This window comes from Phalangium opilio, unplaced genomic scaffold (genome assembly GCF_054372755.1).
Source record: "Phalangium opilio isolate 3A_F unplaced genomic scaffold, DU_Popi_V2 ptg000662l_1, whole genome shotgun sequence".
NCBI classification, from domain to species: domain Eukaryota; kingdom Metazoa; phylum Arthropoda; class Arachnida; order Opiliones; family Phalangiidae; genus Phalangium; species Phalangium opilio.
In genome coordinates this window covers 2158230-2181818 of record NW_028324246.1, presented here as the reverse complement: position 1 = coordinate 2181818, position 23589 = coordinate 2158230, and the positions used below count along the sequence as shown (strand labels likewise).

Sequence of the window (23589 nt, the reverse complement as noted above, 5' to 3'; positions counted from 1 at the left end):
AAATCTATTTGGATTTTTCGATTCCTAACCTTCCGGGGGCGTGGTATGGGGGAAAGGGTTTAGCAGTGGGGGAAAGGGGGGATCGAAAATATTTGATTAATAATGGTGGAAAAGTGGGGGACAAGGGCGATATTTGTATATATTAAATTCCTAGGACCTTCAGGGTGCAGGGGGGTGTCACCCCCCATATGAGAGAGAGAGATGAAAGCTGGGTGGAGTGGGATGGGGTGGGGTATGGGGGAAGAGGATTTATATATAATAATACCTATGGAAGGCTGGAAGGAATGGAATTTAATAAACTGCCGCCCAGCGAATAAGAAATAAGAAGAAAAATACTTTTGGCGATATTTAATAATAATAAAAATAATAAAAATGGATGCTCGAACGATTAATATCGGATATTATGATTTTTTAAAGATTGGGAATTGACCAAATACAGTTTGATTTCCGTCATTCTCGCGATTCAAACTATTTTCAATCAAAAGTCACGAATTTCGATGAAAGGAATCAACATAAATAATCTTTGCCAGCCACGGACTTTTTGTAAATGTTAAGAGGACTCGAACTAATTTATTTATTTTGTGATACAAACACAATGAGAGATTGCCTGGGTAATAATGAATGAGAGCGCAACAACTGCATTAGGGTGATGACGACTGGTTGCACAATATTTGAAAGCGCGACAATTTGGAGGATTGAAAATTGGGAGAATTTAAAATTGGGTGAGCAATGAAACCGATAGAGCGTCAATTGGATAAATAAAAATGTATTTTGTAAAAATGCATGCGTACTTCTTAAAAACCATAAAATTTGGAATGTCAATATTATATGTTCTGTGAGGTCAGGTTGGTTTGGTTCAGTTGGGCCAGGTTAGGTTTGGTTAGGTTCAGTTGGGTCAGGTAAGGTTTTGTCTTTCACCATACTTTCACGGCTTTTTTCAACAACTTTGTACTTTTTTGAAAAATAAAATTGCTATGTCAATTCACCCAATTGACGCTCTGTCGGTTTCATTGCCACCCAATTGACGCGAACTCAATTTTAAATTCTCTCAATTTTCGAACATCCAGTTTTCAGCCCTGAAAATTGTCGGGCTCCCAATTGTCGGACACCCAGATTTCAGCTCTCCCAATTGTAGGACACCCAGTTTTCAGCCCTCCCAATTGTAGCGCACCCAAAGGTCTAGCCCCTATGCCACAGCGTTCTATAGAGTAGTACTGAGAGGGGAGGAGCTACGGGGAAGTGACGTCAATATTGATAGTCTAAATTGTATGACCTGAGCTGACGACCTCCAATATGGTCGCCAAGAACCGAGGTAAGCGATAGGAGATTGTGACGTCACGAGAAAGTTCGTGGTAGCAGACTATCCTAACTACTACCGATAATAAGTTCCGTGTAGCTTTACAATCTCTTGACCAATTCTTTGTCGTACCGCCTTACCTCACCCAACTTGATTTAAAACAAAACATATATATATATAGTTAATTCGATGATTGAAAAGCGAGTCTGAGAGCGTACAAAGTCGACAGATGTCCGGGAACGGGTCGGTCGGTGCTGGAACCAAGCCACTAATAGAATCTTCGCTAAACTTAATGCTACATAGAGAACCTAAGTGACACGAGGGTCGAATCCCCTATCTTAAGCTATGTTCACACTTGCACGGGAGTCGGTTGAGAACTGGTTTTCCCAACTATAGTTTTGAAACCCTCTTCATGGTCGCCCACTACCAAAGCTAAGTCGGTGACGTTTTACCTAGCTCTAACTGAGATAGCTCTATTAGCTTCCCGAGTATCAGTTTTGTTCACATTAAACTTTGAAAGCGTTTTGAATCGCTTCGAACCGGTTTCCCATGTGTGTGTGACCATGGCTTAAGAAGCTCGCTCCCTTGTATTTTTTCACCTGTCGGTCGTTTCAGGGTGTGTGTATGTGACGAACTAAACGTCGCTTCGAACGAGCCAACTTCGGAGAAAGAGAGAGAGAGAGAGAGAGAGAGAGAGGAGTGTGGAGGAGAAAGTGGAGGAAGCAGATCTCTGGCTGACGTCCCAGTTCTCGTTGTGGAAGAGAACGGCGTAGAGCTCAACTCAACTCAGACCACCAGAGGATCATTTTAGACGAAGACGGCACACACACTCGTGGTCCCGCCACAAAGCCAAACGCACCACCACCACCAACACCAACAACACTCTCTAAACTAAAATTAATAATTCAAACCTCAGTAACAGTTGTGAACAAAAAGCCCTTGTCGAATCTTAAAATTGATCATTTTCACGATTAAACTTAATTTTTATCGAAAGTGAAAGAAAAAGAGAGAGAAAGAGAGACATGGAGGAGAGTGAACTCGATTCTTCCCTAAGTCATACCGGGACTCTATTCAATTGTTAATTAAATTACCTTCGTTAAAACATAATTGAAATTTCAACCACCAGTGACGTCACGGCTAGCTGCCACTATCATTGTAAGTATTATACCGAATTTCTTCCTAATATTTAATTATACTTGTTAATATAAAAAAAATTAATTAAAAATCAACTTGGGAACTGGTGGTGTTAATTACTTTCCATTATTTAACTGTCCCTCTTTAAATTTATCAAATTCTATCAAACTCCTGACCCGATCAGAGAGTATATAAATGAGCTAGGGGAAAATAGGACTAGCTGAGAAATTAAGCCCGGGCCGAGCGATAATGTTCCGGAAAATTCGTTTAAAAGCTATAGCTCCGTCAATTATACGATGAATAATTACACCCCGTTTCCCTTAATTAATTAACGGCTTAATCAGCTCTTAAAGCAACTGCCGAAATTGAAAAATTAAAAATAAGATATTTCACGTGGCACCAATACAATAGGTCACGAGTAAAAATTGCGCCAAATTTATTAAATTGCGCGCGCTAAAAGAAAATAATGGCGGGAACGTATATAATTCACGCGCGAAACCAATACAATTACCCACGAGTAAAAATTGCGCCAAAAATTATAAATTGCCTGCACGCGCTAAAAGAAAATAATGGCGGGAATTTAATTCACGCGCGTAATTGGGATAATAGAGTCTTACGTTAATAATGGCAGCGCATGGTCTTTGACTGTAGGTATTATTACGTAAATTTAAGAAGGGTTGACACTATACCTGTTCTATTAAGCTGCTCAATTTGTAAAGCCTTTCCTATAGGGGGAGGATGGCTAAGGGAACCATAGGTAGCTTTAATCATTTGACAAAGATTACTTCCCGCTCGTAAATTTTCAATTCCTTTCGTTAGAAATCGTTTAAACTTTAAATGAATTGGAAAATTAAAGTTTCCGAAAGGCGCTAGCTAGTTCAGCACGCTATGTTCAGAATTTCGTGCCTTGAAGCCCACTTGACTTGACAACCGGGGGGGGGGGGGAGAAGGTGGTCCTACCTCATTGCCTGGCACCCGAGTTCAATCTCAAAAACACCCAAAAAGTCTTCATTCGCTCAAACGAGCTTTTAACGTCGCACTAGCTAACGAGAGCACGCGATTTAAATCATTAATCTAATATGATTAACTCGTAATGAAATAGCGTCTTTTTCATCGCAAATTATTCATAACGGCTCATTTAATATTAGAATTAAATTTTAGACTTATGGAAGGAACACGAACTTGTTAACGCCTTTCAAAGATTTCTCCGATGAAAATTTATTAATTTATTTATACAGTGTTAAATCTTTATGGTTGTTGACGATCTGGTATCGGAGGGTGGAGGTGGAAGGGGTCACCGATATAGTAACTGTCCTATACAGTATAAGGCTTCTAATCCTATTACAGTCGGGCTTTTTCTCAAAGACAGCGTTTTTCTGGAACTAAATGTATCGTATATCCACGTACTCCTCCCGCCGGTTGACTTCTGGTCAACCAATCCCAATTTGCAACGGGTTAGAAGGACCAAGCTAGTTTTCAAAGAAGAGATGTGAAATTACCGTAATTTTTAAAAACGTTAATTTACCGGGTAAATTACCAACAAATTACCGGTAAAAATTTTGGGAAAACAACAATTACCGTTGAGTCGGCAATTTACATTTTCTTGTGCTTACAATCCATTACTTTAAACAACGTTTAATTGTGAGCACTATCTGTTTTACACGTAATTAAGGCTTTTGCTACCAAGGCGGCAGCCGTGGCCTTTCTAATCTGATTGATAAAAATGTTTGGTAATTTACCGGTAAATTACCACTGTAAAATTACGATAAGATATAAAAAGTTAATTTACGTGGTATTTGGTAAATTACCGGTATTTTACGGACGGTAAATTACCGACTCACATCTCTACGCGCAATCAATACTCAATCTGTAGCACCATTCTTTTTATCTAGATTATCATAAAGTGTCTTTCAACCATGAAATAGACTCTATTCCCAGATATTATTATTACCATTTTATAATAATACGATAATACAGAGGTGGACATTGTTCCGCCAAGCTTGACCAAAAAAAAGTAAAAAACCTAAAAATGCCCGGCATAGCTACATAACATTTAAATATTATTAACTTTGAATCTTTGATTTTAAGTTAAAGATACTCGGATATAATCTAGAGTTCGTAAGGGGTAAAATAACAAGTCGTGGTCGGGGTCAAGGTATCCCAGAAAAAAACAAGTCGGGGTCAGGGTCGCACAAGTCGGCTTAAGACAAGACAGATTTCAGAATTGTTTAAAAAAAATATCAAAAATGTTTTCGTGTATTTTGGAAATTTGCCTATTTAATAATAAGAAATATTAGTACTTACCTCTGCTAATATCATTGGAATAGGTCAAAAACTAATTTCCTATAGTATCAAAATCTAACCATCCAATAAAACCCCGACTACATACTACATCTTAGGTACCCGTTTTCAGGGTCGGGATACCCGTACAAACATAATCTATCTCAAATTACCACGATATAATAGACAACTTAATCCCCTGTTTCTCGTAAAAGTGCAAAAATACGATTTAAAATTTACTAGACGATTACGGGGTCAGCCAAGGACGGACCGGGTTACTACTAGGTTAAAGAGAGAATTTATTAATTCTAAAGCCATAGATAGGGCTGCAATTTTTGCGCCTAAAAGAATTCGCTATGACGTTTTAAATCGCTGTGACGTATTTATTATTTATCTAGGTATCCAAGCGTGAAAGAAATTAACGTTTGCTGCAAAATTTTTGAAAAGTTCCTCGTGAAACCACGCGCGAGAGCTTGGTGGAATAAAAAAAAGATGACTTTGATCTTTTCCCGCTCAAATAAACGCGGGAGAAATTAATTTCCCGCCAAAATCAAAACGGGCGCGCTCAGGCTCCTCAAGGCGCGCAAAATGTTCTAGGCATATCAGGTAGTATACCTTGAAAGGCTGTATGTAAAACATATGCATTTACATGCGCTTATATAGAAACAATGAGTCCAGGTCAGGAAGGGTCAAGAAAGGTCATTCTCATAAAATTATATTAGACTTAATTTGCCTAAATAATTTTAGTGGACATATCTTAATGTTAGCTTCATTGAAAAGAGAAGACAGGGAGAAACTAAAGATAATTAAATAAATTCCCCCATTAGAACTGTACGCTAAGATTGACCTTTTTAAGATATTTGAATAAACCAGTTAACCCAAGATTACAGCAGTCCAAGTGGTGGGGCATGGATGGGAGAATTCTCAAAGGAAAAGTTTAGTCAACATAACATTATAGTCCTAAAGAACGGTCTTATTCTAAAAGATAGATGAGAAAATATTGAATAAAAAAATGATCTCTTATTGCAAAATAATTAGTCTTAGAAACGCTGACTACTGCGAGGTATCTGCTAGCCAGAACCCGCACGGAATTTCTTTAACCAATCACGTTGGGGTAAAAGGTTCTGGCTAGCAGACGCCTCTAAACATAGCGAGGGACCAGTCAGTGTTTTTAACACTAATTAAATGATAACTATTTTGTAATAAGAGATTATTTATTTAATTTTTTCCCTTCTATCTTTTAGAATAAAAGGCTATTCTTTTAAGGTTTATGGTAATATTTTTCCTTTAAATTAAGCGTTGCCAAAATGGGGTTGGGGTAGTAAACTTGTTAAAGGATTTTTAGGAAAAGAAAGACAAGTAAATTCGTTCTCTTCTTGGTTTGACATTAACGACATCGGATCGGATCGCTTTTAAAACCCTTGCACAAAACCGACCAGTCTCTATTCTCATACAAATTAATCTTAAAACCATGCTCCATTCTGAACCCATCGATAAATAAAAATTATGGTCAAGATATTAATTTAGAAGAACAGAACATAAACGGGGCATCTTCATATATACTTCATAAATAAATAAATAAATCTAAGGATGGGGTGGGGGGTACACGTGACGCCCCGTTTATATCCATATCATTTTCCCCATCAAAGTCTAATACTGTCAAAGGCAGTGAGAGAGAGTCCCCGCACCCGGTCCTTGTCTCCGTTGAATAGGTGAGAGCGCGCGCCAGGAATGGACAACGGGGACAATACTAAGGTTGAGTGACGTGTACCATTGTTCGACAGCGAATTAGAACAGCCCTGACAATATACGGGAAGAAGAGATGACAAAATAAATACCATATAGTGAAAGAGAGGAAGATAGAGATTCGGGTATAGTAGAGTAGAGAGGTTAAGCAAAATCATGCACTTGCGCCCGACTTAAACGCTCTAATACTCCAAATAAAGGATGATTTTCGACCTTATTTGGGGGTCCCGAGGGATGTCCCGACAAAACGAAAGAACAGGCTAGTCAAAATGACTCGAATGAAAAGAGCTAAGCGTCTTGGAAACTGGTGCACGTTTGCCTTAAACATACCAGAGTTGTGCTCCCAAAATAATATAGACCTTTTCGACGTAAAACAATGAGATAGGCAACCATCGGTATTGGGACATACCAGAGGGTTGATACATTTCCATCCGTCTCTGCGCATGCACTCTCATGATAAAAAATTACTACTGCGCAGGTGCCAAAAAGCCTGATGGAAGGCAGAGTTTTACCTACGTGTCTTTCCCTCTTAGTTACATCGAAATGGTATAATAAACGAGTGGTTAAAACAGCGCCTCTTTTTAGGGTAGAAAGAAACTAAAAGATTGAAAATTTTAGAAAGGTGGCATGCAATAAACAATAATAATTTGGAAGAGGTTGTAATAATTTGGGGTAGATATTTTGGAAAAGGCGATGCAATTCATTCTGTTGATAATAACAAAAACAGGCGCACATTTAGCCGCTGATCAAATTAATTTAAATGTAATAACGATATAATAGGCGAGATACAACCTTTACACGCTAATAATTCTGATCAATTTTGTTCGTTATTGAGAGGTGTCCAGTATACTGATTTGCTAAGCAGTCGAAATCCCGTGGGAGATAAAAGACCAAGGTTCCTTCCCAATAGTAGACCAACCACAATGCCCGGGCCATTACGTAACAAACCCCAGAGTGACCGGAGACACCCAGAGTCAAGGAGTACGTATAACAATGCATTAGGGGTTTTGTTTTCCAAGTGCCGGCCCTTAACGAGAATGGAAGGTTGTTATGAAAATTTCTCTCTCCCTCTCTCTCGGGTTATACGATACTTTTGTCCCTGCTGCGGATAAAGGAGTGTTTTGGGCGCTCGACTAATCCAGTTATAAGCAATTTTTGGTCGATGGCCGGTCGAGAAGCTGTCCCGGAGAGCGCCAGAAGGTTAAGTGGTTTTAATTACTACAGGGAGCTCGAGCGGATTAAGTATCCATCACCCCCTAACCCGGGCAAACTCGACATTTTTCAAAAAGGTATATATATATATTATATAAAAGGACTATATGGGCGGCCTCTTTTGTAGTCCAATTTAATTATCCACTACACTATACTCGCCTATCTAGGCCGTACATAGCTCACATGACACGACATTCTTATTTCTTGGACCTCAATTTACGTCTATCATTCTTAACTTAATTTTACCTAACCTATAATAATTTAACCCGATATGGCAAAGATTTTTATATATAGACATAGTGCTTTCTATAAGGCCAAGAAGCAATATCTAGTCCCCACATTTCTAGTTTTATCTCCAGTCCAAACGTAGGTCCGGAGTTAATCCCCGCCGCCTCTAAATTACACTCAGCATCTCATTGGTTCTTGAAAATTACGTATTTTCCGACTGAGGAGAGGCGAAATAGTCCGGCCTCCTTTTACGTCCCCCTTGTATTTTGAAAGGGGGACTGGGACTATGGCCACGAAGACTTAGGCATCTTATGCCTTCTCCCTAGTAAACTAGATATTGCTTCTTGCCAAGACGCTAAAATATTACATTAAACACCCACGCAAATTATTTTAATCCTTGAGAAAAATATATAAACAGGCTGTTTCTTATAAGTCTACCATAAATTAAGTGAGATGTTATTTGGGTGCACGATTTTGAGTCGAAAATGTAACTTCCATCTCCATTTTGTTTGCCCTAAGAAACACTGTTTTCTAGTTAGGATTGGATTGGAGTATTTTACGGATGACCCCTTAAATTTAATTAAGAAACTGATTAAGACAATGATTTCTAATTTAATTAATTAAACACTCCTCCAATCCATAACTCGAAAACAGTGTCCCTTAGGGCAAACAAAATGGAGATAGAAAATACATTTTCGACTCAAAATCGTGAACCCAAAGAACATCCCCCCACTTAATTTATGGCAGACTTATCATTAACACCCTGTATATTTTGCGTCGGCAAATTTCTTTTTGATTAACTGGAATTTCCGAGTGAAAGAGAGACAGAGAGAGAAGAACCAGAAGTTTATCGCGATGGCTGTTAAAATAACAAAGAAATTTCCTTGTATTCTTTCAATTACGATTGTAAAAGGAGTTTCTTAATATTTTTATTTCGTTTCGAATCATTTGCTATTAAGTATCGTCGTCTTAAGCCTCGGCTTTCAAAGAAAAAATTCAGGGAGAGAATGTGTGAGAGACTAAGAGAGAATGAGAGAGAGAGAGAGAGAGAGAGAGAGAGAGAGAGAGAGAGAGAGAGAGAGAGAGAGACGTCTGAGGCGTCTCGTTGGAAAAACAATCTTTAAAAATGGCTCGATACAATGTTTCGTAAATTCGTATATGGCGAGCTATATCGAGGCTATCCTTTTACCTCTTGACATATTTGAATATAAATATATGTCAAGTGTTTAATGGATACGTACTTGCACCAAATTTATGCATATACTCGAGTATGCAGATACCCGCGCCATGGCTTAAATTAAAACAAATATATAAATAAACTGGAGTACAACTAAACTCCTAATTTTGCATCAATTTAAATTCAATCTCTCGTCATTCATATTTCAACTAAAACCCTTCCGTTCTTCGAGCTAAATAATCCTAAACACGTGACGTCGACTCGATAGTATCGTATTCCTTATATCCATTTCAATCCCAGCTCGTGAAATACGATATGACACGACGAAGTTGAATTAATTTCCCGCCAAAAATGAAGCGTTCTCGCGCCAAAGAACACGCGCTCTTTAATTATTTTATCTTCCCGCCAAAATGCTGGCTCGCGCTTTTTTTTTTCTTTCCTCTTCCGCGTGATATCAAAAATACACGCGCGCGGAGAGGCGTAGGAAATTTGGCGCCTTTTCAAAATTTAAACTATATAGGTTTCTCTTAAACTCTTTTGTTATACTTATTTTAAACCTGGGAAAAATAGGGTATAGGTGTGACGTCAGAGTGACGTTGAGTGGGCGCTGGTTGCTCGTAACTCTGGCTTTTACTCCGACATTATCTTATCCTTTGTTATAGTATAATATAAACAAGTGTCTGTCCTCTTTTTGACAATGACGAATAACCTCCCCGTGTACCGAGGAGACCCTGGAGTAAATATCCATCCGCGAGTTCATTGGGTTCCGCCTCTTACGGCCCGGGTTTACATTATTGGGAAGTAACTAACCCCCCTGAAGGACTTCTTGAGATATCATCTAAATTTAACACGTCACTTCGAGGAATAAACAACTTGAAGCCGAGGAAAATAAGTCCTTTAAAAAAGACGTAAACAAAGGAACAAAATAATTCAATTCAAATGCGATACGAAGTTTAATTCTTAGAATGAATGAATTAACTTTTCACATGTCGGTGAATCCCTTTTAAATCAAGGAGGAGCAAGTAATTTCTCACAAGTAGGGTTAGTACAATTAACAGTTTTTAACAAAATTATATAAGTATAAATACAAATAAAATAAATGTATATAGGTTGACAGACATCGAGGAGTAAACACTTCTACAGGGGCCATAGACTTAAGCCGGAGTCATTTCAGCCTAAATGTTGTCTTCCCCCAAATACACCTAATACAAGCTGTGTTTTTCAAACTCGTTGAATGCCGAGTCTATTTTGGTTCTTAATTTACATATTTCGCTCGTTTTTGCGTAGTAAAAAATATGTAGAGCTGTGCTTTTTGAAAAATCAGATATTTTTTAAGAATATTCTTTATTTTTAAATAATTTTGATCATTGGTGGTTTCGAGCGTGTTTACAAAAAGGATTTTATCGTATTTCTGATCCATTTTAATCCCAGCACGTGAAACGCGATACGATGCAAAAGCGCGCGGAATTAATTTCCCGCCAAAAAAATAATGAAAAGGGTTCACGCGCCAGAGCACGAGGTTTAATTATTTTATCTTCCCGTCAAAATTGTTTTATCATAATAATAACCTCCGTTTAATTTAAAATAACGGATATTACTAAGTTGATGGGGAAGGTAATAGGGGGTACATCCCCCCGTTTTTAGGTGTAACACTTCATTTAAATGTTAGTGGGTCATTTTCATCAGCCACAATCTTGACCCTCTTCTTTTCTCCTCTTGTAAGAGAGAGGTTAAAAGGTCACAAACATTTTATTTCTTATTGAAGATCATGCATGTATTTAAATTAAAAAAAATTAAATATTATGGGAATATTTAGGATATTGGTTGAAAAGTTTAATAATTAAAATAATTTTCAGGGCTTAATTAGAGCAATGAACAGCCGGTACACGCCTTTGCCAAACAATCCCACCTTCGCTCCATTTACAAGAGACTAAAAACAAACCTAAACATACGCCTCTAAGAATCGGATAGATTTCCTAGAAATTTCTGTAATAGAAAATTCTACAGCATAATAGTTGACTGTAGTACGAAAAGCATCCGCGGATTTTATATAAAACTAAGATGAATTCATAGAGGATATACAATAGAGGAGTAGACATGCAGTTGTTGTATTCAGTTCTAGTTTAATATTTTGGAGCTACTTCCGGCACTAGCTCTGTTTCTTGGTAGACACGTGACGTGGATGGTTACCTTTGTCTAAATATCACTCTTCGCTTCCATAGAGGATATACAGTAAAGCAGACGACATTTTTCAACCAATAATGATAAGAGGGCAACCATACACTGGGGAATAAACCGGAAATGAATAGGAAATTTCGGAAGATATTTCCTTACGCATTGGTAGAAGCTAAAGTGTCTACTAATCTACAGTAAAGCAGACGACATTTTTCAAAAAATAATGATATGTCTTGTACAGAAGGTAATCATCCAATGGGGAATAAACCGGAAATGAGTAGTAAATTTTGGAGGATATTTCCTTATGCATTGGTAGAAGCTTAAGTGTCTACTCCTCCACTGTATATCCTCAATGATGAAACCAATGTTCATACACTAGCTGTTGTAACGGAGAGAAAGAGAGAGAGAGAGAGAGAGAGAGAGAGAGAGAGAGAGAGAGAGAGAGAGAGAGAGAGAGAGAGAGAGAGAGAGAGAGAGAGAGAGAGAGAGAGAGAGAATGTGCGATATTATTCCTCGTTAAGAATCTAAGCTGTTACCATTCGGGTAATGAGTTCGAACAAATCACTGCAAGCTAGAGATCTCCCGTACACTGTAACCTCCCTATAGCCAACTACACTATACACTAAGCTTTTCCATAAAACACAGAAAGAGGGGATTTTGTCCTATTCCGAGGGATTTGACACTTTGATGACTTCGATATAAATTCCAGTAGAAATTATATTTCTCTCTAAAAAAATTTAAACATCTGGAAGTATTTATTACTCTATTGGGACTTAGGCATATTTTAGAAATGGAGCTATCTGAGAAGCCTTAGTGTGACGTCACCCATGCTATTTGCGCATAGAACCAAAGCGATTTCAAACATGGCCACCCACTGCCAAAGTTAATCAGTGTGCACGGTTAGTTCGGAGTGCGGCACCCCTTGGAAGTGGGAAAAAGGTGTTCATTCTTGTGGAATTAAAGAGTTACCATTTTGAGGTAAGGTCAGTGGGGTGGGTGGGGAGAAATAAGGGAACTTGTTAAGCCACGGAGAAAAACGATGGAAATCAATGTCCTCCGCCCCCCCCCCCTTCGTCGCAATCGTCCGTAACGTTAATGTTTCCAGTATCCACCCGCAAGAACCAAAGAAAGAAGAAGAAAAAAAGCTTCCTTCTCCCAAACTATTTTCTATAAATATTTTTTCAAGTATTCGTCTTAATTAAAATTATCATATTTAATTAATATCAGAGAGGGAAAGTCAATTAGTTTGTGGTAAAGAATATGTATATCGTTGTTATAACAATACTTAAGTGTCACTCCGGGCTTGAATATTTTTTCTTTTTGTTTTAATCGACAGAGCGTATAAAATAATGAATATCATCAATTGGAACCATGTTTCTATCTACAATATTAAAGAAGATACGAGGGCAATTAAGTTATAAGAGTAATGGATGGCACTACGCGTTAGGCTTTCCCGACAAGCACTAGCTGGGAGTACCCTATTGGAAGAATGGAACGCGTCACGTGGTACTAGGCATCCAATAGGAGTACTTCACCGGGAAAGCCTAACGCGTAGTGCCATCCATTACTCTTATTACTTAATTGCTCGTATCTTCTATAATATTGTAGATAGAAACATGGTTCCAATTGATGATATTCATTATTTTATACGCTCTTTCGATTAAAAAAGACAAAATAAAATTCTAACCCCGGAGTATCCCTTTAATCTCTACGGTCATTTATCGCTAGATTCCTTTTCGTATTAAAATTATTTATTTCCTGTTGCGAAAAGATGTCAAAAATATCAAAGAATTAACGACACCAAATCGATTCGAAAGCTACAATGATAACACTCTCATTTCGAATTCTCTTTTCTCTCAAAGTCTGGTGGACTGAAATAGTAGACTGGCGAAAGTGGTAATTTGCGGGGGAGGGGAAGTGCCCCTTAAATCATCGGAAAGGGGGTGGGGGAGTTATAAGGCCCAATTACCGCAATGTGTCGATCTCCCAATAATAAAAAGCAACTGGAGATAAGGAATAGTTGGTTGGTGCGGTCGTAACTGGACAGAAAAATCACAATGTCTTTCTTGATTTAAGCACTTCTCCAAAAAGAAGTCTTGCCGCCGGAGTGCAAACCAGAAATGCTTTGATACAACAATTTAGGGGTCATTCAAAGAGAGCAATCAGGGGGGGACCAGGGGGCACTTATTCCAATCACGTACCTAGACTGTACTATAGATCAATTGGCGGGCTCGTTTTCTCGCGTCATTTAGCGGAATAATGACTCTTGTACGGGGGGAATGGTAAGCTACATCGCGCCGGAATAAGACTCAAAGCTTTTTCTATATCAAAGCATAGGCAAGAAGTGATATCTAGTTTATTAGGGAGAAGGTATAATATGGATAAGTACTCGAGCGCCATAGTCCCAGTCCCCCTTTCAAAATAAAAGGGGGGACGTAAATGGAGGCCGGGCTAATTCACCTCTCCTCATATTGGGAAAATACGGAATTTTCGTCATTCGCGTCGCGCTGACGTGAGTTTTTAAGAACCAATGATATACTGGTTGTAATTTAGAGGCGGGGATTAACTCCGGACCTACGTTTGGACTGGAGATAAAGCTGGAAATTTGGCGAATATGTATCTTCTCCCTAATAAACTAGATATCACTTCTTGTTATAGGGTATATTATATAATAAATGCCATCTCGGACGGAATACGTGTTGGTATTATTGTCTAAAATCCTATAATCCGATAATTATGGACTGATGATGTTGAGGGGAGGGGACATGGGGGTTAATCCCCAAAAGAAACGGGGATAGGGGGGCGTTGGCCCATCCCGCGAATAGCGAAAGGAAATGATCCATCTTGCATTAACTAACCATCACCAGTATTTTTAATTTAAATAAGGAAAGACAATGAAAAGTATTCAACAACGCCTAGATACCATCAACTGAGATAGAGGGTCCCTGGGAGATTGAAGCCCCCATCAACACGATATCCGGTTGATAAAAGACCAAAGTTTGGCGCGTATAGTGAACGCCCAAAGTTGCTAAATACCGTACCATCTCTTGGTGGTGGGCAAAACCCCAAGCCGATTTTTTCTTTTTTCCCTAAGCTTTGTCTATGAAGGGATTTCCACCCTAAGGTGGTGGCTGTATTTACAATGCATAGAGGGGTGGTAGCTAGCCCATACGACACAAGCGCTAACCAACAGCGCCCTATACTAACTATTACCGTTAACCTCAGTAGTAGTAGTAACCGGGTAAAACCGCGTAAGAAAACTCCTTTACAACAAGTCACTGGGAAAAGAACTGGCAAACTTTATACGCATAGGGGTTTGTTCCCAAGTTATTTTGCACTCTGTGCCATAGTCCGGAATCGAACCAGGGACCCTCTTACTGCTTTCGCCACCCCACCTAACTTACGTTCCTTGGAAATTCTAACAAGAGCTGCGATTATTAAATATCAATTTAGGTCCCAAAATGTTAACGACACAGAATCGACAAGTTAGTTATTCGAGAATTTCTAGAAACTAAATGACATTTTAAAGAGTTTCGTAACCGCGTTTCTATTTTTATTTATATAAAATAAAATTTCGTATATTTTAAGAATGTATTTTACGAAAACATTTTTGTTCTTATACTTAGGAAAATTTGCGAAAGTTTTAACCGAGTTTCTCAAACTGAAAACGAATACGGGCATTAGCTTTTCCAAATAATGAATTGTGAACCTGGTTGTAGGTATAAAAGTTCTAAAAGCCGGCGGACAACACACCACCAAATGAAATAAATTCGTGTATTTGTATCACCATTGAATTGAATATTAAATTCTTTATTAAGAAAGGTTAAATGTTGACCCTTTCTCGCCAAGATCTCATTGATTTCCATTAAATATATACGAGGCTAAAATACAATAAAAAAAGGCGGGTAGTTTCTCTCCCAGAGGGGGTTAAAGGTCAATCTGTTACCTGACGGTATATTAATTCCAAGACTAATATTATAACAACGGGGTTTCCTCAAAATAACCTCACCCCAAAGAAGAAGATATAATTACTATTTTTACCACAAGAATATTGATCCAGAAATACCCTGCACCAAACCAATAAGAGAGAGGTATAGACTAAAGTTCGGATCTCGGTTCGGATTCATTTCGTTATCCAAACTGTATAATATTCGTGGAAGTAATGAGGACATTCAATAGGACCTTTTGGCTTTTATATACAACGGAGATGAAAAAAATAAAGGTGGTTGCGGTTCACCATCAATCCATCTTTTATCCGGAGCGACCACGCGCCTTTTTTCCCGCTTTTTTGTAGGGCGCGTGAGGAGGTTTTGGCGCCCTTTTCTCTCTCGTTGCAGCAAAGTCTCGCGGAGATGGTTTTGCCCGAAGGCGGCAACGTTGGGGCAAAAATATATTGAATTTGCTGGGTAATTCTTTTATTTTTCTAACGTGGGTGCCGTAGCGTGGGCGTTAGGGGTGGCTTTTCTACCTGCCCTGGACGAAACTAAAACATTCCTAAAAATAGTTCATGGTACTCTGTACGAATGAAGGAGGGAAGGGACGACCGCAACATCATTACTGACAAACTTTCTAACAAAAGGCGCTTCCTTCTATCCGCCCTCGCCTTCCCCGCGTTTTCTTTCCTCCGGTCTTGCCCTTTTTATGGCCAATTCCAGTAGCATGCAGTTGACGATAAAGTAAAGGATCCATTCGAAGCTTTTCGATAATATTGTCAAAGTTCTATCTTAAGGCCTAAACTACCTAGACACACTTTCAATCCATCCCAAGATGCATTTCGATAGATATTATTTAGTGTCCAGAGACGACGATTTTAATGTAAAAGCAAATAACAGTCATATATACCAGATTTTGCAACGGTACTTGGCTAGTATTTTGACCACTTTCAAAACCGATTCCTAACTTTCCATCAAGGCTTCAAACACGTCTAAAACCCCTAAATACATAAATTTCTTCCACTTGGAATCTTTAAGAAGCCCTAAACTTCAACTCCATACTAATATCTGATTGAAGGTAAGGAGAAGGGCTTAAACTTCGTTAAAAAACCGACTCCTCTTTCCTCCCGTTTCATTGGTTATTGACCGTTATTCACATTTACAGAACAACCTTCTACTCGTTCATAGGACGTAAAGAGAACTTGTTTACATTCGGGTTGGGCACAGAAAGGTTCAGAATAATGGCAAGTTAATGATTCCAAGTAGTTTTAAGAAATCTATGTATTCCTGCTAAAACTCATAGATATTTCATTTTATACTGCACTATAACGAATATAATGGCACAAATCTTAAACCAAACTGACAGGAAAGGAAACCTTGCCAAGGTCAAGGTTACGCAATTTCTATAGGATAACATTTCCGGTTTAGCGTTTGTGGTAAAAGGGTTGGGGAAGGAGTTTAGTTTAAAATTTTTAAAAATTACCTTACAATTATTTTTATAAATTAAATTTGGTGCTAATTACTTAAAAAAGTGTTTGTTTATGTCTCGTTTCAGAAAGATGAAATTACGGATAACCTAATCGTTGGCGGAAGCCCCCATAGCTTCTTCGTTTCATCGTCCATTAAAATAATACTTAAATCACCTTAGAAAATTAAATAAATATTAAAATAATTCGCCTCTGTAATTAAATTAAATGCCTGTGTTAGAGTCGCCGTCCGTGGACCCGGGCCACACCAACCTCCCGGGGGGTCCCGGTGTCTTGAACGGGGGTTCAAGTTCGGGGGAAAGAGCCCCGCCTAGAGAAAGCCTGGAGTTGAAAGCGGTCAGCCCGGTAAACGGGGCAGCCAAGCCTAAGCCCCCAACAGCCAAGGTTGCCATGCAAAATACCATAGTGACGGGCACGGGAGGAGTGGAGATCTTGCCCAAAGGGAGCCCTTGCCCCAGCGAGGCTTCCTTGGGCCCCGCCGGAGGAGGGGGAAGTGGAGAGATAAGGCGCAAAATAAGACCGGCTTTTACCGCCACTTGCAGAGACGATGGATATTGCTCTTCCTCGAGTACGCCCAAATCTTCCGGTAAGTTCACTATCCCTTTATGTATGAGATGACTTTGCATTGAGACTTTAAAGGCCGTCTTCCAGCAGCGAAAAGGGTTCTAGCGAACTGAAAACCGAGCATCGAGACTAACAATGAAGTGACCGTGCACATTTTCGAACCCCCACTGCATACCGTGCAATACGGTTCTAGAAAAATGAAGATGAACAATAGAAATCCTTTTAAATTAATTTTCTCCCGAATTTTTGCTTTCCTCTGAATGAAATTCTCTATTGAGTATCTTCAGTTCGCTATAACCCCACATTGCACGGCTTTCAGTTAACCAAAACCCTTTAATGCAGTAGGGATTCAAAAATCGGCACGGTTGCTGAACGATTGTTAGTCTCGATGAGCATTCGGTTTTCAGTTCGCCAGAACCCTTTTCGCTGCTGGAAGTCGGCCTTTAAACAAATTAACACATATACAATTGAAAAGCTAAGCACTTCTCTGCGCTGATATGTCAAGCCTAATTTAAAACGCTTTCTAATCAGATCGAGAAAGAGAGGACACTCATTACGAAATTTAATAAATAATTACATCTTGGGTATCGTAGGTCAGTTAAGCACATCAGACGGTCAAGTGGTCAAAGAATTGGAGTTATCGGACGGTCCCTTAGTGGTATCACTAGGCGGGGAAGTGCGAGGGGTAGTTGGCGGCGCGTCTAGCCCCACGGCGACGACCCCGTCCCTTTCCCCGGACAAGGAGAAAGGTCAGACGACCATCACCGAGGTCAAGACCGAGGAAGAACGTCCGACGTGGGACAAGAAAACCGATTTCTTATTATCCATTATCGGATTCGCCGTCGATTTAGCCAATGTTTGGAGATTTCCCTACCTCTGTTATAGAAATGGTGGCGGTAAGTACTTAACAATCATTCTGCCAATTACTTAACGCTTGACTTAACCCAGTAATTAAAAAACCTTACACGAAAAAAAAAACAACAAGTTGAAATGATTAACTGGTGATAATTCTTTTCCTACTTCCAAGTGTTTTTAAAGATAAAGTCAATTAGATCACCCTGATCGTACCACATTCGTTCAAGACATTCTAATTACTTCCTAGCAACTGACGGGATCCTTAGAAATCCTCCTTTAAGAAATGAATAAGGATTCGGGGACTAAGGAGGAAAAAGGGGTTTGAAAAATGGAGTGGGGGACATAGTTCTTTTGTTTAAAAGCCAAGGCCCCCGCCCCGATCAAAGGCCAAAAGCCATATATCTGATCAAAACCCCAATTATATTTCTTCATGGGTAAATTCCTTTCGCAGAATGTCCTGTCATAATAGAGGAAGAAGGTAAAACCCCTAAATATGTAAGAGAAGTTCCCCCGCTTCCCCCCCCACCGGAACTTTAACACCTAAGTCTTGACATTCCCGGAGTTTTAATGAAAGTTTTCGCGGCCGGTTTCCTATTGAATTCATCGTCAAGCCTTATCATCCATCCTTCATCTTTAGGGTCAACGGGGTTCGGGGGAAAATGAGCGGAAGGACGAGGGGTGGTGGTCAGGAATTCCTTATTCGGACCTATAGGAAGATTCCCACACCCTTTCCTGGTTGACAATGATGGCAGTGAACCCCCTCCCCCCCCCGGATATTATACTAAGGCTAGATTCCCCCTGAGAAAGTAGTTGAGCGCTTATTCCAAGTGAGTTTTGGGAGAACTTATATCCTTACTGAAAAATTCTTCCTTTACTTTTTTTTTCTTATTTATTGAAGGCAGTTTGACGACTATTGGATTTTTTTCTCCCCCCCCCCTCCAAATGCCCCAACAATTTATTAATTACGGAGGAGGACCCCCTTCTTCTTTGACAATTTTTTTCTATCTTCACAAGGACTGAGAGTTTTGGGCAGCGATATTAAAATCCATTGTTTTTTTTATTATTATTATATTTGTTCATGCTGAAATTCTTTAGAAAGTTCTAGTCCTAAACTCTTTACGATTTTATTAATATGATTATTATTAAATACCATCGTCGTATAAAGAAGCTATCTCTTTTGTTTTCAAGGTGTTTTTCTCATTCCCTACACGTTAATGTTGGTATTTGGAGCGCTGCCACTCTTCTACATGGAATTAGTTTTGGGTCAATATAATAAACAAGGACCCATTAGTATATGGAAAATATGTCCCCTATTTCAAGGTAAAATACTAGGCCTACCCCTGTTAAGTTAGTTTAATAATTTTAGTTTATTTGTTTTTAATGTCAGTGGTTTTATATTGTAGGCGTTGGTTATTGCGCGGTTGTCGTTTCGTGGTACGTCTCGTTCTATTACAACGTCATCATTTGTTGGGCCATTTACTTTATGTTCTCGTCGTTCACGTCTCAATTGCCCTGGATTCAATGCGGCAACGAATGGAACACCAAATACTGTTCCGTGGGTTTTCTTCAAGGGGACGATGTCAACAACACCTTGAGTAACGCCAGCGTCCCTCTTTACACCGATTCCTCCAATAGAACTTCCCCCGCCTTGGAATTTTTCCAGTAATTACGTTCAACTATCTTAGTACTTCAAGTACTTATCAAGTGGTTGAATGGCTTTTTTTTTGGCCTTTGCAGTCGAGCTGTTTTAGAAATACATACGAGTCGTGGAATGGACGACTTGGGGTATCCCAAATGGCAACTGATTCTCTGTCTGATCTTGGTCTTCATTATTCTCTACTTTTCCCTTTTCAAGGGTGTTAGTTCCTCTGGCAAGGTGACTAACTCGACTCCAATGACCTCTGACCAGTTGCTTAATTCGATTTCTCGTCCGTGGTAGGTGGTTTGGGTAACGGCGACGGCTCCCTACGCCATCTTGACCATCTTGCTATTCCGCGGCATGTTTCTGCCGGGTGCTCTGGAAGGCGTCCAGTACTATCTTCGACCGGACGTCACCAAGTTACTGGAGTCGCAAGTATGGGTTGACGCCGCCGTACAAGTTTTCTATTCCGTCGGCGTCGGATTCGGAGTCCATCTCACTTACGCCTCTTACAATAACTTCAACAATAATTGCTACAGGTATTTTTTTCCACGAAGGTTTGATTTTATATCAGGGACAGCTAATTGGAATTCTTTTCTCCGCGTCATTCAGGGACTGTCTGTTCACAACGGGAGTCAACAGTTTCACCAGTTTCTTTTCGGGTTTCGTCATCTTCGTGTATTTAGGGTACATGTCCAAGAAACAGGCGGTTCCCATCAGCGAAGTGGCGACGGAAGGACACGGACTGGTCTTTCAAGTCTACCCCGAAGCCATTTCGACTCTTCCCGGTGGTCAATTCTGGTCCGTTCTCTTTTTTATTATGTTACTGACGCTCGGACTGGACAGCGCCGTAAGTATTATTCCGTAAATACTTGGCAAAATAGAGTAATTAATAGATGTACGGTTAAATTATAGATGGGAGGCTTGGAGTCAGTCATAACGGGACTGATGGACGAATACAAGAGAAATTTCGAGAGAGTAAAATTCAGTCGCGAATTCTTCACGGCCATTATCCTCTTCCTGTCATTCTGCGTCTCCATCGTTAACGTCACCAGGGTAAATACGACGCCGTCTTAATCTTCCTTAAGTCGTTTCGTTAATTAATTAATTAATTACTGAATATATTAATTAGGGCGGAGGTTACGTCATGTATTGGTTCGATACTTTTGCGGCGGGAATATCTCTTCTATGTTCGGCTCTCTTTGAAGCCATCGGTGTCGCGTGGATTTATGGTAAGTCTTAGCGTAATTTATCTCGAGTATCCTTAAAAATTTGTAAACCCAAAAAGGTTTGGACCGATTCTCTTCGAACATCGAGGAAATGATGGGTTTCAGGCCGGGAATCTTTTGGAGAGTTTGTTGGAAAATTGTTACGCCCGTCTTTCTATTGGTACATATATCGAAATCACACTAGTCTCGCGTCCCTAACAATTATAAAATACAATTTTGACTTGACGTTTGTTTAGACGGTGATAGGTTTCGGCGTGGCCAATATGCCTCCACTTCAATACCAAGATTACTTGTACCCATCTTGGGCGGTGGGCATGGGATGGGGTTTGGCCCTTTCTTCCGTCGCTATGATACCACTAGTGGCCGTTGTACAATTTTACAGAGCACAAGGAAATAATTGCAAAGAAGTAAGTCCAAAAAATAAGGATTATCATCTATTCCCCCTTTTAAGCGAAACTTCAATTATCATGGTTTGATTTATTTACGTTTAGAAACTAATCTATACGATAACCCCGGAATCGGAGAGAAAAGAAGATTGCGTAGAAATGTCTAGGTGTAACGTAAGTATAGAAAGAACAAGTCGCGGCCAAGGAAGATTAAGCGAGGCAAGTTTAGTGTAACACTGCGATGCGAAAATGCTCAATTTTCTGACGCATCGTACAGAGGCAGACGAGAATTCTGCCTATGGCGTCTGACGGCGAATACGTAGGGAAATGAGACAAATGAAGTCTTGCGCTCCTGTTATTAATCGTAGTTAGAACGAACACCCGAAAATTAGACACGTGACCTTCTATCTTAAAGGAGAGAGGCATGGAGAAGAACCCCCATACCAATAACGTTGCAGACTGTACCCCCATCTATACGGCAACGAAGTCATCTCAGCATCCTCAACGTTTCGGTATCGGTAGCGTCGTACGGTACGGAAACGTCGAGGATGACCCTCTGTGTTTTAAAAACAGAAGCTAGTTCTCATACAAATACAGTAGCGCTACATGGCAGCACTTAACAGTCGCCTACCGAAGGGTAGGGGCGTGCGCGAGGTATACTGGAGACTCATTGCCGCAGATCGCACATCATCTTACGGACCAAAGTTCCCTTACTTGATCTTCCTTGGTCGCACCAGTTGGCTTAATTACTCGAGAACTTCCAATTAATATAAGCGCGAAATGGTTGAAGTTAAACCCGAATTACTCGAGCTCTGTTTAATCTAGACCCAACTAATTGGTACCGTTGGAAGGTGGACCATTTGGTCTACGATAATCTCAAAGAATTTTACATTTCATGTTATTATGGGGACTTCAATCTATTACGGTCTTTCAAATACTCCTCGTTAAAGATATGAACTAATTTTGAATATTTTATAGAAAAAGCACTGGACGTACGTGTGATCGCATATTTTTAAGCTCGCTCGAATGTAAGAAAAGCGATGACGCCTGACAGCGTCAATGACGTCATCCCGACGATAATTCAACGTCACAACAACAACAACAAGCAAAAAAAATAAACAAGGCTTAATGTCAAAACAATAGAACTTAAATTAAGCCTTTGGACCGACTTAAAAGTAACCAACGCCACCACGAAAATAAAAACTATATCATTTTTGGGGTCCAACGGGGTGAAATATAAAATCACCCAAGTTTTGTTATACTAATTTAAAATGAAAAGAAAATAATTGATTAAAAATAATTAAAATAAATAAAAACAAATACGCGCTACCGGTACGGAAATACGTTTCCAAAAAAAAATCTAGCCAAAAACAAATATATATATACAATTTTTAAATGTTGTTATAAAAAAACCAAATTGCTAACAAAATTTAACCAAATACCTTGATTAAAAATTTTTTTACGTCTTTTTTAAATTTTAAATAAAAACCAAAATAATTTTTACACTATCGCGAAATATATTTAGTTAATATAACTTAATTTCGTTAAAATAATTTAGTTTTTTATACGAATACTTTTAATAATAATAGATTTTATATAATTTATCTTTCAATTGATTTTTGTTTGCCTAGCCTGAAAATTAAATTGCCTTTATGTTGTAATAATGTCATAATATCAAACCCAAAAAAACCAATGTTCTTCTAAAATGACCTCCCTGACCCCAGAAATTTACCTATACGTAATAAGGTTAAGTGTTTAGCTTGTACAAAGATAATTAAATAATTTAATCGGGGTTTAACTAAAAAGAAATACTAAAATTAACGTTACATTGTTGAAGATATTAAAAAAAATTAATAAGGACCCCCCAATTATTGGATTGGATTTGAGAACAAAGGTGCCAAAATATTAATTATAGAAATAAATAAAGTTGTGTATAAATGTTAATTACGAAATAAAATTTTATTTTATTTCTCGTAATGTATCTAATCGTTTTAATCTTAATTTCACGTTAAGCCTACTTTTTGGGGTCAAACAAAATTGAAATATGCCTTTTTTATTCAAGCCGATGAAGATTCCCGCCAAAAGAATTAAATTATGGCGGGAAAATGAAGTGTTGCCACCCAGTTAACTTCCCATAGCCATAGCCTCTAAAACGTGGGCGAAGGCACAGAGGTAACGCTTGCTTTTATATTCTGGCGCGAGATAGATAACGAGAGGGGGAAGTTAACTCCTAAGCCCTTTCCTTTCA

General features: G+C 39.0%; 1 protein-coding gene and 1 long non-coding RNA gene across 2 annotated transcripts in view; one reads left to right on the top strand and one right to left on the bottom strand.

Annotated features, from left to right (window-relative positions):
- Nucleotides 1-23589, bottom strand: part of LOC149588362 (uncharacterized) — a 200186-nt gene that overhangs the window by 172061 nt on the left and 4536 nt on the right. The window lies entirely within an intron of this gene.
- Nucleotides 1965-23372, top strand: LOC149588365 (sodium-dependent dopamine transporter-like). The gene is made up of 14 exons (XM_089862982.1): nucleotides 1965-2452; nucleotides 16737-17254; nucleotides 17826-18128; nucleotides 19276-19407; nucleotides 19491-19749; nucleotides 19825-19963; nucleotides 20027-20265; nucleotides 20339-20576; nucleotides 20642-20782; nucleotides 20859-20958; nucleotides 21015-21115; nucleotides 21192-21362; nucleotides 21447-21515; nucleotides 22320-23372. The coding sequence occupies exons 2-14, from the start codon at nucleotides 16876-16878 to the stop codon at nucleotides 22341-22343; spliced, it is 2295 nt and encodes a 764-aa protein (XP_089719108.1). The 5' UTR covers nucleotides 1965-2452; nucleotides 16737-16875; the 3' UTR covers nucleotides 22344-23372.

Coding starts and splice junctions, on each gene's coding strand:
- LOC149588365 (XM_089862982.1), top strand. CDS start 16,876: ATGCCTGTGTTAGAGTCGCCGTCCGTGGACCCGGGCCACACCAACCTC. Junction 17,255..17,825: donor GAGTACGCCCAAATCTTCCG/GTAAGTTCACTA, acceptor TGGGTATCGTAG/GTCAGTTAAGCACATCAGAC. Junction 20,266..20,338: donor TTCAACAATAATTGCTACAG/GTATTTTTTTCC, acceptor CGCGTCATTCAG/GGACTGTCTGTTCACAACGG.